Source organism: Maniola hyperantus, chromosome 15 (genome assembly GCF_902806685.2).
Source record: "Maniola hyperantus chromosome 15, iAphHyp1.2, whole genome shotgun sequence".
Taxonomy (NCBI): domain Eukaryota; kingdom Metazoa; phylum Arthropoda; class Insecta; order Lepidoptera; family Nymphalidae; genus Maniola; species Maniola hyperantus.
Window position 1 is genome coordinate 2,529,031 of NC_048550.1, and position 20,002 is coordinate 2,549,032.

The window sequence follows — 20,002 nt, forward strand, 5'->3', positions numbered from 1 at the left end:
TCCATTTTTCTGTTGTTTCTGTTAATTTACTTTTTGTTGTAAACATTTTTCAAAACTATGATGAGAACTAGATGTTTAAATAAATGCAGATAAATGAGAGATTATATTGTGGTTGTACATTTTAGATCTGTACGATTTTTAACCACTGTATTATAATTAGGTACCTACAAAACCAAAAAACTTGCATAATTATTTTTTATTAACACTAAAACGCACAGTCTCCCAATTCGTAAAGTCCTAATAAGATGACATTGCAATTTTATTAGATTTTTATGATTATGATCATCGTAAAGAGAGTGCTACGTACCTTCAAGTAGGTACACTGTTTTATAGTCGATATCGATATCGATATCATATTAAATTGTACTAAAATGTATATGATTTGGATGGAAATATGAGTAGGTACAATTACTAACACCGTACGAATCCACAGGTACTATCCATTCTGCATAGTAATATATAAATAATGCGAAAGTGCGTCTTTCATCAGCTGACGTCTTGGTGTTGTCATCATTAGTTATTCAGTTTCAGAACAGCACATTTTCAGCAAGCTGTGGTAACTTGTTGGTGAGTTATATAAGAAACAATGAGCCTCGATAGCTCAACGGATTGACAGTGAAATCCAAAAGGTCGCCGGTTCAAACCTCACCCGTTGCACTAACTCCTAGCACAAGCTTTACGCTTATTTTGGAGGGGAAATATTCCCAATATTAGTCAGAATGTTAAACTTGCCTAATATTCTTTAAAAAAAACACCCAAAAAAAGAACCTGTGTAGGACATCCCTGGATGCAAAACAGATGAGAATAAGTTCGGGAAACCCCGTATGGATAGCAGTGGCGTGCACAGGGTTTGAAGCCAGGGTAGGCACTAGTTAAGTAAGAGCCTGTTTACTGGCAGGTCATTATGAAAAATATGCATTCAGCTATTCAACTGGGGTAAGCAGTGCATTTATGCCTCTATGACCTGCACGCCACTGATGGATAGCTAATGCGTATGAAACTGTAGTAGGTACAATATACAAAAATAGTACTTATTCGTCACGCACAATTTTTATAACCTTTCTAAACTTATTTATATAGGGAAGGTCCCTAAGTCTAAAATGAATTTCGAGGGAATGTCCTGGTTGACTCATCGCCTAGTCGTGACCGCAAATTGATTATCATTTCAGATGAGAGAATCTTAATATTTATGGACTGAGAGCTTATGGGGTGACAGCCTTCGGTGTATTAAAAAAAAGTTAATTTTCAAAATTATCTTTGTTTTGAACACGGGACCTTTGATGTGCCTCTATAGCAAACGAAAACGAAAACGAAAAAAAAAAAGAAAATCCTGTTGTGTTTGGCGGCCATTTTCAGTGGAAATAACGTTTGAACATTAGTTCTGTACGAAAAAATATTTGAGTTAGATTTAGCTTTCCGGAGATATGCCGCGTAGAAACCGACCAGGGGTGTGGCGGTTGCCACAGTAGAAACTAGATGGCGCTGTTCAATCGATAACATTTCATGTGTAGTCCCGAACAAATGTACCGCCGACAGTACTCGCACTAACGGAGTTTTCTGGAATCTGGACTAGGTATATATAGAAGTTTCAAGACACAACCGTCGGCCCAGCTGGCGCTACCGAGCACAACCAACCGCTCGGTGGGAGATCTCCCTTTGGTACGGTCGAGCCTGCACATTAGCCCAATACCATCTTAGACTGGATCTTCACTTACCAACAGGTGAGGTGGCAGTAAAGGGCTAACTTGTATAGAAATCTAAATATATAAATGAAAAAGGTGACAGACTGACTGACTGACTGACTGACTGATCTATCAACGCACAGCTCAAACTACTGGACGGATCGGGCTGAAATTTGGCATGCAGATAGCTATTATGACGTAGGCACCCGCTAAGAAAGGTTTTTTTTAAATTCAACCCCTAAGGGGGTGAAATAGGGGTTTGAAATTTGTGTAGTCCACGCGGACGAAGTCGCGAGCATAAGCTAGTAAAATAAAAAAAGCTTTAAAATATGACATCCCGTTATCTTGGTTACTTCTAAAATGGTGTATAAAGCATACCTCCATATGGTACTGCTGTCGGTATCCTTGATCTCCTTGGTTAGGTGTGTGAGCAAGGCTGCGTTGGCGTTTGTGTACCATTCTACAGCCTCCGTCATAGATGTACCAGGGTTTATTTTGGCTCTGTGGAAAAAACATAATTACATTAATTTTTATCATTACAGGCTAAGGCGGCGTCCTAATTGGGAGCGATCGTACGATGGCGCGATGCGTTTTTCATCTCACGATCAAAGTGGTCGTGCGATGACCTAACAGGTGTACTAATAGATCGCGCGATGTCCATCGTGTGATGCCGTCGTTCGGTGGCTGGCGCTCGCGCCACTTTAACGATGGCTCTTTACAGAGATGCACAGTTTTTGCTGTCGGGCAATATTGCTTTAAAAATTGCAAATGACATTGAAAAAAGGACCCGAATGCTGTGTGTCACTCCAACTGTTGGCCCTTGCCCCTCTCGTCCCGCGCCCCTCGCGCGTCGACCCATCGCGTAGTAACCGATTAGGACACTCAAAAGAGATCTGTTGCTTTGATTACATGATCGCACGATCAAACGCATCGTACGATCGTTATTAAAGCATTCATGTGCTCGCACGATTACTTGCGAGGTTCAAATAGGACACTCTGATGAAATCTGTATGTTTGAACTCATCGCACGACGAGACCGCATCGTGTCATCGTGCGATCTTCGCCAATTAGGACAACGCCTAAGGATCTTTAACGCACTGCATCGTTTGGCATGCTTGGCAACAAAAATAATATTCCACCATCCGCAGTTCCTGAATCTCTATGGCTTAGGAGTGATGTACCATGCATCATCAGGAGGAGTTCGGACTTGGAATGTAATCGTAAAGCCGTTGCTTAATACCTAAAACATCAATTCACAATCAGAAATTCCGGAATCACCACGGCTTAGGAGTTGCAGCATCAGGATTGAGGAGTTGGGATGATAAAGTCTATGCTTGGTGTCCAAAATAATATTACATCATCCGCAGTTCCTGAATAATTATAGTTTAGGAGTGCTGTACCCTACATCATCCCTGCAGCATCAGGATTAAAGAGTTGGATCCAGAAATTTTTATCGGACCACCACAGAAACTTTCTCTGTTGAGTAAAAAAAATTTGCAAATCAGACCAGAAACCTCGAAATAATCGATGTACATACGGGCCGAATTGAGAACCACTTTTTGGTAGTCAGTTAATAAAGGAATGTATTTTCACGGACTCGGATCGGATGAGTTCGTAATCGCCGTTAGTCGGATTTATTGCGCTTTGGAGATAAATAATTTTATAAACGTCGTGTCCCAAAAGCTGATCCACGCGTCTGGTGACCCAAGAGCTGGTGCTTATTTCGCTCAACGGTTGAGCCTTGCCGTTCAGCGAGGTAATAGCGCCAGTGTTTTGGGCACAATGCCCATAATTGACCATTTGGACGGCGTATATTTTTTGTAAATATAAATTTTTTAGTGATAAGTTTTTCTGTATGTATATACTATATATAGTTTTTTTTGTTGTTTTAATGTATGTTTGCAAAATAAAGTTATAGCGATAAAAAAAAAAAATTAACGGTCATCAAATTACGTGACTTACCACTACTTAGTAGTAAGTATACATTACAATAAAGAAAAAGAAGAAAAAGAGTATATATAAGGATGAAATATTTACCAAACGGAAGTTCCAATATTAATAACAATTGTAGCGAACTGTAGGATAATTGATTCAATTGGCGAGGGGAAAACTTTCACAGTGATTCCTTGACCTATATTTGAGCGATTAAGCGGAAGAATGGTTCGGGGACAACTCTATTATTCTCAGTTTCCAGTTTCTGAAATACTGATGTAAAATTTTTATGTGAGAAAATGTTTTATTGAAATATAGTCTTACATAATAAGCTACTTATGGTCCCGGAAAATCAAAGGATTCCGACGGAGTTTAAAAAACTTAAATCCACATGGACAAAGTTGTGGGCACCTTTTAGTTACACTAACTAACTTATGCTCGTGACTTCGTCCGCCTGAACTACACAAATTTCAAATCTCTATTTTACCTTTTTAAGTTGAATTTTCAAAATTCCTTTCCATCCAGTAAATTAAACTAGTTGAGGATTCAAAAGCACTTGTAAAAGTTTACTTCATCATCATCATCATCATCATCAGCCTGTGGACGTCCACTGTTGGACATAGGCTTTTCCTAAAGAGCGCCACCACACCCGGTCCTCAGCCTTCCTCATCCAGCCACTTCCCGCCAGCCTCTTTATATCGTCGGTCCATCGTGCTGGAGGGCGTCCCACACTACGCTTGCTTAAACGCGGTCTCCACTCAAGGAGTCTCCACAAAAGTTTACTTGAATAAAAATATATTCTATTCTAGTAATTTGAGCTGTGTGTTGATAGATGAGTCAGTCAGTCAGTTTTTCCTTTTATATATCATCATCATCATCATCATCAACCGATAGACAGGGACTGCTCTTGTAGGGACTTCCACACGCCACGGTCTTGCGCCGCCCGAATCCAGCGGCTCCCTGTGACTGGTCTGATTTTGTCCGTCCACCTAGTGGAGTTAGTTTTATAATATACATATGGATATAGATTTTGAAAATAAAAGCCAGCCAATTCCTTAAAAGCAAAACCTTTAAAACTCATTTTATTTGTTTATACGAACTCGGAGGTAGGTGCCTGTGGGAAATAACGGTTATGAAATGAATGTTGCATGCAATATGCAAATATCGTCAATTTCGTAAAACGTCCCTTCATTGCCACTCCACCTATTATTCACTCGCTAGTATTACTTGCAAATTCTATGCGATGCTTCACTTGTCATTTAAGTGATAATATTGACTTTTATTATTTTGTCTGTTTGTCTGAGGTTTCATACAAAGTTTCAATTTGGATTCCCGGTACGCTCGGTGGCATTAAAATTCGAATCGGCACAAAAATGACTGTGCACATATTTTATTTATGGCACACCTTTTTAAGCGTACTTGTAACATTTCAGGGATCTCACTCAAATCTGTCTCATTTCAACTTCTTCTTCTTCTCGAGTCGACGGTCACCTCAATCAATTCCACCCTCACCACCTGGGTTTCTGGAGCACTTCGACGACCCGTTGTACTATAGATCCTTTTTTCCCACGCACATGCAAATTGTGGAATCAACTCCCTTCGGCGGTGTTCCCTTTACAACATAGGGTTATTCAAGGGGCGGACCAACAAATTCCTGAAAGACCGGCAACGCATCGGCAGTTCCTCTGGGCAATGTTCATGGGCGGCGGTAATCACTTAACATAAGGTGACCCGCCTGCTCATTTGGTGCCGCCCACCTGTGGTAGATGCATCCGACTATTCGTAAGTACTTGTAAAAGTTTATACGAATAAAAAAGATTTTTATTATATTTTTTTATTTTATTTGCTCGCTATCTCTATTTAAAAAAACATGGGCAGCTCAAAAAGCCGCAACCGTGAACCGTCTTAAAGGTAGCCGTCGTGGTGAAAAGATTAATCAGCCTCCTGATTTTTTTCATGTAGTAGCTGCTTCCAGGGACGCCGGGTGCTTGTGATCGGTATAAAACTAAGGACCACCTGGGGAGGCTCTTTTCATGTCCCCTATATTTCAACTATAAGTACATCTCTAGATCTCAGGCACATAGATAAGATTCCTCCTACATCAATACGGTATTTGACAACTCTAAAGTCAAATCAGTAACTTTTTATCAAACGTCAAAACGCGCGCTTAGTACGCGAAATTCTATGAAATACCGGTGTGTGACGTCACAATCATTTGACGTGCTTTTTTTACTTTAATCGATAATATAAAATGGTTATTACACTTAAAACCAATAAAGGACGTGGATTTTACGTATTTTGGAAGACCCTCTATTTATTTTTGATGTAGTCAAATACCCAATTAAGGATTTGAGTTAAGGACTTCGAGCAATAAACAGACTAATTTGTAATTTGTGAAAAAATAAAAAAGTGTATCAGTGTCACTTTCACCGCAACACAAATCCAGGTCCTGTATGAAGCTATTTGATCTGAGTCAACCATCAACTCACGAGGAGCACTCGATGACTCAGTCCCATATGAACATGCGGTCAAACCATAGAGCAGAAACAAAGAGGAGTTGGCCTAAGCAACTGTGCACTGTGATTTTCAACTAGGTCCTGACGTCATCACTGTGGGCGGGGCCTTAGTTAGTATGCTGTCTGCGTTCGTCAGGTTCACATATATTGAGACTCGTATTATCGGTGTGTTTTCGCGTTTTTAAGAACAAAAGGATGAAGTGTTGTGTTTTATCGTGTCAAAGTTATTCAGACAGACGTTCTGATGCTATGAATGGTATCACATTTCATTTGTAAGTAATTTTATACGTAATTTCTACACTTATTGACATCTAGTGTGAGATAGCTGAACTATGTAGTGACATCAATATATCGATGTTAGGTCGCTAAGCGAGTAGTTTTGCTACTAACCCGCAGATGGAAAATTGAGAAGTGGGCGGCGTTCCACAACCCCTCACCCCGCAAAATGTCACTCGATATTTCATAGGGAAATCTTAAAGGTTCGTACGCACCTGAGCGGCGCGGCGCGGCGCTTCAGTCCGACTGCAGAACGCGTCACCTCAGGCCGCTCGACGGTGCCTACCGCACTACAACTTCAGTACGCGGCACCTCGCGTCACTTGCGCGTCACTTTTATACCCGTTCGCGTACGAGCGCGAAGCGCCGTGCCGCGCCGCTGGGTATATCGCACTAGCGTCACTGCACTGCGCGTCGCTTCGCTGCGCTTCAAAATATTCTCTCCAGCCGTGCCGCGCGGCAACGCGCGGTGAAGCGCTGTGCAGCGCCGCTCTAGTGCGATATGCGCCATACAAAATGATAGAAATGATATTTTGACGCTCTGTGCCGCGACGTGCAGCTCGCTGAAGCGCCGCGCCGCGCCGCTCAGGTGCGTACGAACCTTTATACAACATCTCCTCTTTGTTTCTGCTCTATGGGTCAAACGCTAACAAGTTATGATAATGCCACCGCAAATACCTATTATTTTAATACAGTTCCATTTTTTGTAACATTTTTTTACTTTATTGATTAATATTATCGTGATTGGTTTGATTCATCCTTATTATATCCTTTACGTAACCTTCCTTGCTCTATAAAATTATTAGACTATATTATACAGGATGTAACCAGAACGCTAGCAAAAACTTAGCGTTATTGTTATACTACCTAAACACAATCCAACACCAATAACCATTTGCCTCATTTTGTAGTTTTAGTGATTTAGTATTTTCAAAGTCGCAATGTGTAGCGTACAAAACTCGGGTCAATGCCCCGCCTACGACGCGGCATTGACTCCGAGTGGCCAAGTTATGTAACGTTGGTTGACGCTAGCAGCCAGATGTTTTATTTGCAATATATCGTCAACTTTTAGAAAATGTAGGATTTTTTAGATATTATTTTTTCGCGTTCTTTTATGTGGTATCATAATCAGTAATCATCAGTACTATTACCGGTTTTCGTTTTTGCTAGCGTTCTGCAGCAGCGGGGTCTTCTCCGTTTAACTTAGGCCAAGACGGGGGTACGGGCCTCGAGGCATGGCCTCCTTGCCCGGGTGTGGCGCGGGGAAGAACGCTTCCCCGGTAACGTCCTTTAAGCCGTTGTCGGCTAAGGCCTGCCTTCTTGGCTTAGGGCCTCGAGGTCTCGGTTGTGTGTTGGGTCCAGGGCACCCGTACTGTAGGTGCACATGGGTATTGTCAAAGCCGGTAAAGCTTGCGTCGTCCTCATCGTCGTCATGTTCATCAGCACGTTGCGCTGGTGTGGGTGACCGCAGAAGCTCGCGAGGTAGAGGACGCCCGTTTGGTCGTCTGGGTTGAAGCGGTGCTATCCTGCGGAGGTGTATGTACATTGTACAGTCCATGGTCCGCGCGGGCGAACATGCGCCGCGCAAGTGCGTGAACGGTTACACCCTGTATTAGATGGCAGACCGCTGACTATTAGATGGCTGACACACTGGCGACGTGTGTCTTGACTTTGTTCCTTGGGGTGGATCTTACTATTGCCATTACCCATTGCACTGGTTATACTGAGACTGCACGTTTTTAGGGTTCCGTGCCTCAAAAGGAAAAAAGGAACCCTTATAGAATCACTATGATGTGTGTCTGTATGTCTGTCAATCAAGAAACCTATAGGGTACTTCCCGTTGACCTAGAATCATGAAATTTGGCAGAAAGGTAGCTCTTATAGCAGACATGAGGGGAAAAATCTGAAAACCGTGAATTTGTGGTTACATCACAAGAAAAAATTAAAATGTGTTTATGAACAAATATTGCTATTTTCAACTTTCAAAGTAAGATTACTATACCAAGTGGGGTATCATATGAAAAGGCTTTACTTGTGCATTCTAAAACAGATTTTTATTTATTTTTAGGCATAATAGTATTTGATTTATCGTGCAAAATGTCGATAAAATATGATTGTAGTACGGAACCCTCAGTGCGCGAGTCTGACTCGCACTTGACCGGTTTATTTTTTCAAATCAGAGTCACAATACCCACTTACTTAAGAAACGACTGAGTCACGACCGTTTGGTCTTAATTGCCTCCGTCCGGTACAAATTTCTTGTTGGTTCGGCCGAGTTTCTTGCTGGTTCTTCTCGGTAGGAACGGCATTCCGAACCAGTGGTAAATTAAAACTACCTGACTATTCATAAGTACTTGTAAAAAGTTTACATGAATAAAAAAACTTTCTATTCTATTCTATTCTAAATATTGTATTTATGCAGCGTGTATGAAAGTTTATTTACTTTTATGTATGAAGTGTATGTACTCTTATTTTATTTCTTTTTGGCTTTTATACGTGAGAGTATAAAATACATAATAATAATGGTAAAAGTTTAATTTTTGGACTAAAAAGGGCCAGGGATTAAAACGTAGATGGAAAACGGAATTAAATTGGAAACCTCATTAAATACCACCGTGTCGAGTGGTGTGGAGTACTAATGACCATACAAACATTGCGTGGCCGCGCCCGATCATTATCCGACAAAGGGTTATTAGAAAAATTCCATAAGCGTGTTCATAGAAATATGACAGTGCCCAGTGGTACCCATTTGTATGATATGAAATTAAGAGGGTTGCATTTGTAGTGTGCTGCAAACAAACGTAGATTGGCTCTCATTTGAATACTAACCAATCTATACGAAACTATACGAAATTTCGTAGATAGGTACGTTCTCAAAAATTTAAACATGCAAATCTTTAAACACGTGTAATTTTAAAACTAGTTATTTTTACGGGAAAACTATGGCCCTCATAAGAAAGCTCAGAGTACTCAGCGGGCGACTGGGTTGAAATTTGGCATGCAAGTAGCTATTATGACTTTTTTAGCTTTATTAGCTAAGAAGGGATTTTTGAAAATTCAACCTCTAAGTGAGTAAATAGGGGTTAAAAATAGGGGTTGAAAAGGTTGAAATCAAAAGTCCACGCGGACGAAGTCGCGAGCATAAGCTAGTCTGAATATAAAAGTAAAAGATAACGATAAGACTATGGGCAAAACCCTTCAGAGAAGTGAGACCTGTGGTCAGTAATGGGCCAGCGATTGGATGATAATGATGATAACAAATTATTATGTAGGTACTTACCTAACTTTTAATCGAACAATAATTTAGATTGATCAAATGAAGTCATTATCATAATTAAATTGTAATCAATTACTACGGATGACAAATTGTTCATTATTTAATGGAAAATACTACCTATACATCATATTATTACTTAATTTAATCTTTGAAATTTACTAAAGTATGGAAAGTTTGTTTAAAAGTAAGTAGGACAGTTTGATGGATTAACTGAGACAGTGATGCATTAAAGGCACACTGCACTAGGTATATTAATGGTGTACCTATGGCTAATATAAGAATAGATAAAAATCTATACGACATATTTCAATGTAGGGTACATACCACGATTAATTTGATGTTTTTATTTGTCGATATTTCAACCCAATTGCACGGGTCGTACTGCCCATGACAGCTCTAACTTCATCTCTCGTAGCACCACAGTCCCGTCGTGACCACGACCCGTGCAATTAGGTTGAAATATCGACAAATAAAAACATCAAAGGGGTAGTTCTATCCCGCTAAGATAAGAAGATTATAAAGAATAGTTTTATCCCCCTTTAAGAAAGAACAACACTAGCAATTAGCATGGCTATGAAACCCTACCTTGGCAGGTTTTTAGGGTTCCGTACCTTAAAAGGAAAAACGGAACCCTTATAGGATCACTTTGTTGTCTGTCTGTCTGTCTGTCCGTCTCTATGTCAAGAAACCTAGAGGGCACTTCCCGTTGACCTAGAATAATGAAATTTGGCAGGTAGGTGGGTCTTATAGCTGATATTAGGGGAAAAATCTGAAAATTTGTGGTTACATCACACAAAAAAAATTAAATTATGGTCATAAACTAATAATTAGTATTTTCAATTTTCGAAGTAAGATCAAGAGGGGTATCATATGAAAGGGCTTCACCTGTGCATTCTAAAACAGATTTTTATTTATTTTTATTCATCATAGTTTTTGAGTTATACTGCAAAATGTCGAAAAAATACGACTGGAGTACGGCACCTTCGTTATGCGAGCCTGACTCGTACTTGGCCGGTTTTTCACTTGAAAATTTACTCTATGGAAGTTAATAACGCGAAAAAAATCTCGAGTATCTACTATCTACTAACACAGGTATAAGTGTGTAGGACTTACAAGTTTATTTAAATCGACGAAGCTTAACATAATCTCTTCCAAGAGCAATAACTTTCAATTTCTTTCAGATGCAAACAAAGTAGTACTTGGTGTAATTAATCTTAGTTTAGCTTCAGTGTAGTTTTCCCTGGCTAATCTTTACAGGGTTTGGTGGGTACACACGGGTCAATATTCTTTTAACTAACGCGACTAGAGTTGATTTTAATTAGATGCCTTAGTGTACATTTTTATAATTAAAAAAACGTGCAAACGTCGTGATTTTTAGTAGATAATTACCGACACAGCTTTGTTTTCTTATTAAAAAGTCTTACAGCGATCACGCACTCATCCGATCCGAATCCGTGAAAATACGGATATAAAAATATCTACTTATGACATATTATATGTCATAAGCTACCATACAAAACAAAAAGGAACGTATTTTCACGGACTCGGATCGGATGAGTGCATAACCGCCGTTACGGTCTAATATCTACTGAATATTAATTTAACTAGAAGTTAACTAGCTTATGCCCGCGAATTCGTTAGCGTGGACTAGATAAATTTTAAACCCCTAGTTTACCCCCTTAGGGGATGACTTTTCAAAAATCCTTTCGTAGCAAATGTCTACGTCATAATAGTTATCTGATTGCCAAATTTTAGCCCGATCCGTACAGCAGTTTGAGCTGTGCGTTGATAGAATATAGATACTAAACAGCGTTCTAAACGCTAAAGGACTGATTTTGACAATGTGGCTAATTCTGTGGCCCTACCGCGGTTGTTTGACAGCTACAATGTCACGATCGCAATTATCTCTGATTGGTTAATGCTCGCTCACTATTGGCCACAATGCATTGTTGCAACAAGAATCGCACAAATTCAGCTAATCAGAACAATTGAGATTGTAATAATGATTGATGCAGGTTTTAGACAATCGCCCTACTGTTGTACACACTAATGACAGGTCGAAATGTATTGCTGTCCTTTTCATAATTTTCCCTAAAAAAAAGATAGCACAAATCGGTTTTAGATTGTTGTACTCGGACTTGAAAAGTATTTTCTTAATCTATACTATCTATACTTCTATACTAATTAGGATACTAATATTATAACGAGGTAAAGTTTGTAAATTTGTTTGTAGGGGGTAATCTCTGGAACTATGGAACCGATTTTGAAAATTCTTTCACCAGTAGAAAACTACATTATTCTTGAGTGATATAGACTGTATTTTATTTCAAAAAAATAGAGTATAAGTATAATAAGCTACCTATGCGAAGTCAGGGCGGTTCGCTAGCGTTTTATGTACTTACATGGGTTACATGTGATCGTTTTTTACGTTTCTCATAAACCAGCTCTATTAAAAAAATATCGTATGTAGGTTCGCTGTGAAACTCTTTTTTATGTTTTGTAATAAAAAACATGTCACATTTGCATTTTTAATAAAACAGATACTAATGTTTTTACGTGAAATTTGGGACCGTGTATTCAACTTTTGCTTGAGCTTTACCCTGATTTATTGATGTAATCAAGAAAACTTGTATTTTTCACAGCTTTTCCAATCGAAGTATATGTACAGGCGGATCTCATTGGCTAAATAGCCGCAGTAGTGGTGTGAATGACTCCAATTATTGCCTGTTTGTCTCCATTAACTATATATATAAAATTCAAAGTCCTGACTGACTGACTGATTGACTGACGAAGATATCAACGCACAGCCTAAACCGCTGGTCCTAAAGACATGAAATTTGGAGGGTTTATTCTTTGTAAAGAGTAGGTATCCACTAAGAAAGGATTTTTCGAAATTCCACCCCTAAGTGGGTTAAATGGGGGATGGAAGTTTGTATTAAAGTCCGTCATTTGTCAAGTTATTTGCATGAAAATTGGTATTTGGGTTTTCGGTCACAAATGAAGAAATACGTGTTTCAGGATTTTTGGAAAATTCGCCCACAAGGGTGGTAAAATAGGGGATGTAAGTTTGTATGGGAAAGTTTTAATTATTGATATTATAATTGACTTGAAATTTGGAAAGTGGGTTTTTTCTTGAGGTTAGGTGTCAGCTAAGAAATGAATATGAGAAAATCCCCCCCAATAACCCAACCCCCCTTAAAGGAGTGAAATGGGGGTTGGAGGGTTATATGTGTTATTCGGTGCTGTTCAGAGTGCGTGTTCCGATGTTATAATGTTTGTTTATGAAAAAAAATGCCATTTGTTTCCTGTAGGCCACGCGGGCACAGCCGCGGGCAGAAGCTGGTGTTATTATGTGCGTAAAGAAAACATTCATGATTTATATTTTATTATTGTCTATTTCTAAACACCAAACCTGTAACGAGTATTAAAGGCCCATACCTGTTACGGGTTACCTGATGTAAAGGCTGTAATGCTGTTTTCTTCGTTATTTACAGAGAATCTCAACCACGCCTTTATCTATATATATAAAAGGAAAAGGTGACTGACTGACTGACTGACTGATCTATCAACTCACAACTTAATCCACTTGACGGATTGAGCTTAAAATTTGGTATGCAGATAGCTATTATGACGTAGGCATCCGCTAAGAAAGGATTTTCGAAAATTCAACCCCTAAGGGGGTAAAATAGGGGTTTGAAATTTATGTAATCCACGCGGATGAAGTCGCGGATGAGGTCGCGGGATGAAGTCGAAGAAATATATTAAAGGAAAAGCTGACTGACTGACTGATCTATCAACGCACGGCTCAATCCACTGGACGGATCAAGCTGATAGCTATTATGACGTAGGCATCCGCTAAGAAGGAATTTTTGGAAATTCAACACCTGAAGGCATTTAGTGCAGTCCACGCGGACGAAGTTGCGAGCATAAGCTAGTCTAGATATATAAAAGGAAAAACTGAATGACTGATCTATCATAGCTCAAACAACTGGACGGATCAAGCTGCTTGGCATGCAGATAGCTATTTAAATTTAACCCCTAAGGGACAAAATAAGGGTTTGAAATTTGTGTAGTCGAGGCGGAGGAAGTCGCGAGCATAAACTAGTGAGGAACCTATACGACGCAAAGGGGAAGAAGTAGGATTTTAATCATACTGTACCTGAGGTCGTAAAGCTCCTTAAGGAATGCCGGTCCATCCACTGGTTGGACGCGGTTCCTAAAGACCAGCAGTGGCAGCTCGCCCATCTGCTGGACCGCGCTATCCGTGCCGGCGAACCGCTGCGTTAGATTTGACCTGGATTTCATAAAGTAGCTTTAGTTTGGGCAGACGTGGAAAAAAGATCTGGCTTAAGGGGTGGTTGAAGTGCACCAGGCACGTAGGTGGTAAGGGTGAAATAGTTTACGGTGACATGCGGTGCGGTTGTAGAAAAAGAAGGGTGGATTAAGATCAAACAACTCCTCAGAACCTCCCAGTTATAAATAAATTAAAGAAAAGAAAAGGAAATGAAAGGAAAGAAAAGAAAAGGGAAGAAAAGAAAAAAAAGAAAAGAAAAAAAAAAGAAAATTTGTAATTTTTTTGTAATACTTGAGCAAAAGGCCTCAAGCAGAGGAAGCGCCGTAATACAAAACTATGTCATTGTTGCGTGGTACAACCCCAAAAAAATGGTCCCAACTCAGCGTGATGCTGATGATGAGGCGATAGAATACGCAAAGGGAGCTTACGTCTCTGCGGTGCTCCAGGCTTTCCAACGAGCTGGTTAGTTTGGGATTGGCCATAAGTCGGGCAGAAGAAATTCAAGAAAAAATTCAGCCAAATACAACAAATCAGCTTGTATGACTTTTGAGTCCACTCCTTTGCATAGGCATTCCAGAGAGAAAGGCTATCTTTGGCGATCTTAGACTTCCCTGGTGCAGTGGTTAGCGTTATGGTCTTATTAGTGGGAGGTCCCGAGTTAGCTTCCCGGCAGGAGAAATTTGGAATTTTATAATTTCTAAATTTCCTCTAGTCAGGTCTGGTTTGGAGGCTTCGGCAGTGGCTAGTTACCACCCTACCGGCATTACCCTATCGAAATACGTTTACATTTGAGTGCAAATCACTACCCCTATTATAAATGTGAAAGTGTGTTTGTTTGTTGGTTTGTCCTTCAATCACATCGCAACGGAGCAACGGATCGACGTGATTTTTTGCATGGGTATAGTTTAAGACCTGGAGAGGGACATAGGCTACTTTTTATTCCGAAAAATCAAAGAGTTCCCACGGGATTTCTAAAATCCTAACGTAAAAATTTCTACGTACCTAACAGCAAGCTTGTATTATTATTATTATACTCTTTATTTGTACCACCACAAGAAGGATTACATAAAAGAACAAAAAAAAAACACAGACAGAAGGAAGATACAAAAGGCGGCCTTATCGCTAATTAGCGAGCTCTACCAGGCAACCTTAAGAATAGGAAAATATGAGGAAATACAGATTATTGTAGTTATCACTTATCAATAACTTCTTTCCATAAGCAATCGCCCTGTATCTGTTTATCGTCCTAGTTTTCCTCCAAGTTTTTCGTATTATACATGAGATATATCCATACTTATGCGAGTCTCTGCCACTTATCTTGATTACTTTTCTCTCTCTAGTGCAGTTACATATATTCATGCATGGCTGCACTTTTACACTATTATAATATTTGTTCCTAAAGACTAATCAGGTGCAAATCAAAAGTGTTTTGTGGGTTCCGTTTGACGATTAGTTAGTTATATGTAAACTAGCTGATGCCCGCGATTGAAGAACAAACCAACAAAAAAACCGTTTGTAAATATGAAGAAAGCCACTTCAGATCTCTCTTGCTGTAGCCGTGTGACCAGCTTGCCCAGTTCGGTAGCTCGGCTGACCTGGAACATACCTAACTCAGAGTGCTCCCGTTCGTAAATATGAAGAAAGCCACTTCAGATCTCTCTTGCTGTAGCCGTGTGACCAGCTTGCCCAGTTCGGTAGCTCGGCTGACCTGGAACATACCTACCTCAGAGTGCTCCCGTTCGTAAATATGAAGAAAGCCACTTCAGATCTCTCTTGCTGTATCCGTGTGACCAGCTTGCCCAGTTCGGTAGCTCGGCTGACCTGGAACATACCTACCTCAGAGTGCTCCCGTTCGTAAATATGAAGAAAGCCACTTCAGATCTCTCTTGCTGTAGCCGTGTGACCAGCTTGCCCAGTTCGGTAGCTCGGCTGACCTGGAACAAAATTATAGTTTAGCAAAGTAAACATAAGCTGTGATAGCCTAGATGGTTACTATGTACCTACCTATTGTATAATTACCCATGCGAAGCTGGGGAGAGATCGCTAGTATAAAATCCATACTAATATTATAGGTAAATGCGAAAGTGTGTCTGTCTGTCTGCTAGTTTTTCACGGCCCATACGTTTAACCTATTTTGATGAAATTTGGTACGAAGATAGCTTGCATCCCGGGAAAGGACATAGGCTACTCCTTAACACGGAGAATCAAAGAGTTCCCACGGGATTTTCAAAAACTAAAATCCACGCGGACGAAGTCGTGGGCATCATCTAGTCATAAATAAGTTTACCTATTTGATTAAATGCGCTCATAAATAAGTATAATTAATTAAATATCAGGTTCGGCGGCATAAGACAAAGTCGAGACATGAAGGGCAAAGGACGACCTCTGTACAACTGTATCGAGTTACCGAAGGGGTCTAAGCTACTCTGTTTGATATTTTTTTAAAGATTAGTAGTCAAGTTCATCATGATAACTAATATTCCCCTTTCCCCTCCAACTAAGCTTAAAGCTTGTGCTAGGAGTAGGTACGACAATGGTCAATGGATGGGGTTTGAACCGGTGACCTTTCGGATTTCAGTCTGCTCCTTTAAAACTGTTGAGCTATTGAGGTAATTAATTAAATGTCACGTTCGACGGCATAATACAAAGGCAAGACATGAAGGGCAAAGGACGACCTCTGTGCAACCGCATCGAGCTACCGAAGGGGTCAAAGCTACTATGTTTGATATTGCGTCGTTAGGATAACGTATCTGTATAATGGGTGTCTTATCTAGGCTATATGGTGAATGGTCCCACTCAGTACGCTTAGTATAAAATTTTACGTCTCACCAAACGTTGCTAGAATTCGAGAGTCGAAACACAATACCGTCAAAGTAAAATGGACCTAAATAGCCTTGAATTGAAGTCAAAAATTGAATGCATCTGATTTTAATTTCGCAACGTTTCCGCTTGGAGCGCTGGCTGTAGATGTGTAGACAAACTTGAGCTTTAAAACAAGGCCGTTAAGATCCAGTTTACTATAATGCGGAAGGTTTTCGACACTCGAATACTATCAACGTTGGTGAGACATAAAATCTCGTACTAAGCGCACAGAGATGTCATGGTAATAAAGCGTGCAATACACGCGTAATGGCTTCAGTTTGACTGATGTACCTACAAGAATTGGTGCGCTTACACGAGCAATGTCAAAAATATTAAATAGTCTTCCAAAATACCTAAAATCCACGTCCTTTGTTACTTTTATGTGTGATAGCCATTTTAAATTATAGATTAAACTAAAAATCACGTCAAATGATTGTGATGTCACATACCAGTTGATGTATATGCACAACTGTCTTTACTTCATATCACCAGTATTTCATAGAAGCTGCGAGCTTAGCTGCTAAGCGCACGTTTTGACGTTTGATAAAAAGTTACTGATTTGACTACCTAGTTATCAACATCAGACAGAGAGACAACAAATTGATTCTGTAAGGGTTCCTTTTTTCCTTTTTAGGTAAGGAACCATAAAAATTGATTAAGCTAAAATCTATGAAGTATTAATATTAACTTTCTTCTTAAAAGCTTTTAAATTTTTATGAGAAAACTTCATAAAGATGGATCAGAGAGAGGCAAATACAGATTAATACGGTCGCCAGAGGCTTTGGACCCTTTGGAGCGATAAAATTGATTGGAATTCTTGGACATCAGCTATGTTCTAAGACAGATGATTCGATTTACAGAGTACTACATTGATAGTATAAGATTTTATTATAAAATGTGTATTATGTAATATAATGATGTGATTTTTTGTATAGATACCTTTAGCGGTAGTTTATGGGGCTAGAATTCATTATTAAAGAGAATAATTTTAAAAAGTCATGATTTTTATATATTTTTTACATAATTAATCATTAATTTGCGCGCTGTACGGAAAGCGAATAATGACGTCACAATCCGTAAACGACAAATATTTTTCAACTATTTAACATAAAAATAGAATAATTTCCGCTGGAATTCTTGTTGTTTAAAAATAGAAAAAAATTCGTTGTTTACGCATTGTGACGGATTAATCGCTTTCCAGCCTTGTCAGGCTAGAATAGTGTAAAGTGAACGCTTACGCATTGTGACGGCATTAATCGCTTTCCGTTGCAGCGTGACGTTAATAGTTAATTATGTTAAAAGTTAAAAAAAAATATGATTTTTTAAACTATTATCTTTAATAATTAATTCTACTCCGAAAGTTAGAGGTACGTGCCCAAGATCACACCCACGACCCCATGAATAGGTTACGACTTTTTACCACAAGGCTATTACCACCTCAGAAAACTATTTAATAAAGTCAAATCTATATGACAGACCTTATAATAATATATTATGTTGTCGGCCAGACAAGTGATATTGAAAAAAGAGTCTCGTGCATCTGCAAATTTAGGCAGCTTTGAAAGTCGAAAAATTCATGACTCTGTTACATCATTAATCTGTGCCACGTCGCATCGATGGCACGAGAGCTTGACAGCAAATAATTACAATTTTATTGAGGCGGCGGCCATGACAGTGGAAAATATGGTGAGGTTTAGGTATTGGACATGTATTGGAAGGAATATTACCTACGTGTAAATTTCTAAGAATTAAGTCACATGGATACAGCTAAATCAGAGATTATTTATAGCTCAATGATGCTAATGAACAAACCTGAAAAGTATTTACTTAATATTATTGCGATAATATGATTTTTTGTTGGTTTGTCCTTTAATACCGGTGCAACGGATCAATGTGATTTTTTGGCATGGATATAATTAGAGACCTAGAGAGTGACATAAGCTACTTTCTATTCAGAAACGTTACAATATAATTCTTACGTTAAATAATACTCTCTTCTTAGAATTAAAGAACCTAAGACAACTGCGGTCATCATTTAGTGTAGCAAGTATGTTGGTTTGGTTTGTCTTTCAATCACGACGCAACAGAGCAACGGATTGACGTGATTTTTTGCGTGGATACAGTTAGTGACCTGGAAAGTTACATAGACTACTTTTATCCCAGGAAATTAATGATTTCCTACGGGATTTTTAAGAATCTAAAACTATGTACGAGATGAGGCGTGGGCATCATGGGAAAATTCCGTGAAAATAACGTATCGAATTTTCCAAGCTCAGGTGAATAAGTAAATGTAACCTCAGGCTTGAATAGTTTAAAGTGTGCTAGCATGCAATATAGATTGTACGGCTGCCAGATATTGCATCTCGCGGCAATTGAACGAGGCGAAAGCTCTATAAGTTTTAGGGTTCCGTAGTAAACAAGGAACCCTTATAGTTTCGCCACGTCCGTCCGTCGGTTAGTGCTAGAAATCTGTAATTTACCATGGGTATAAATATTAATCACGCCTACAAAGTGGTGAAATAAAATTGTGATAAATATTTTTTTTAGGGTAGCTACCTATCTACCTTGTAGGATAGCTAATAATTCATCCCCACATGTAAAGTGGGGATGAATTATGTGAATTATGTTTTTTTTCTCGTCTATATCCCATAGTGTGGGGTATTGTTGAATACGTCTTTTAAAAATACTGTGGGTGTGGGAACATCATTATTTTGATTTTTAGATCCGTTTGTAAAATATGATGTTTTAAAGTGCTAATTTTTATTAGAGTCAAGTGTCCTCTCCCCCTTTATCAGCCAAATCGTAGTATATAGGAACGTGGAAAAATTCACAGCAGTAGTAGGATATATATAATAATCAATTTTAAAGGACAACAGTATCATGGCTAAGTAGGGTTCACAGGTTATGAAGTATGACTACGGAACCCTACACTGCGCGTGGCCCACCACGTCCTTGACCGGTTTATTTCAGATAAGGCACGGTGTGCATTTATTCCGCTCCTTGATCGTAACATCCATCCTTTATACTAATATTTTAAATGCAAAAGTTTGTCAGTCTGTCTGTCTGCCTGCTAGCTTTTCACGGCCCGACAGTTTGATTTATTTTGATGACATTTGGTACAGAGTTAATTTACAGGTCAGGACATATTTATCCCAGAAAATCAA

General features: G+C 39.2%; 1 protein-coding gene across 1 annotated transcript in view; it reads right to left on the reverse strand.

Annotated features, from left to right (window-relative positions):
* Window positions 1-20,002, reverse strand: part of LOC117989000 (uncharacterized) — a 62,223-nt gene that overhangs the window by 34,812 nt on the left and 7,409 nt on the right. The window contains exons 3-5 of the mRNA XM_069503587.1: window positions 15,813-15,910; window positions 13,842-13,976; window positions 2,061-2,183 (exon numbers count right to left, since the gene is read on the reverse strand). Of these exons, the coding sequence (XP_069359688.1) occupies window positions 2,061-2,183; window positions 13,842-13,976; window positions 15,813-15,910 (356 nt within the window). The remainder of the gene's footprint in view (window positions 1-2,060; window positions 2,184-13,841; window positions 13,977-15,812; window positions 15,911-20,002) is intronic.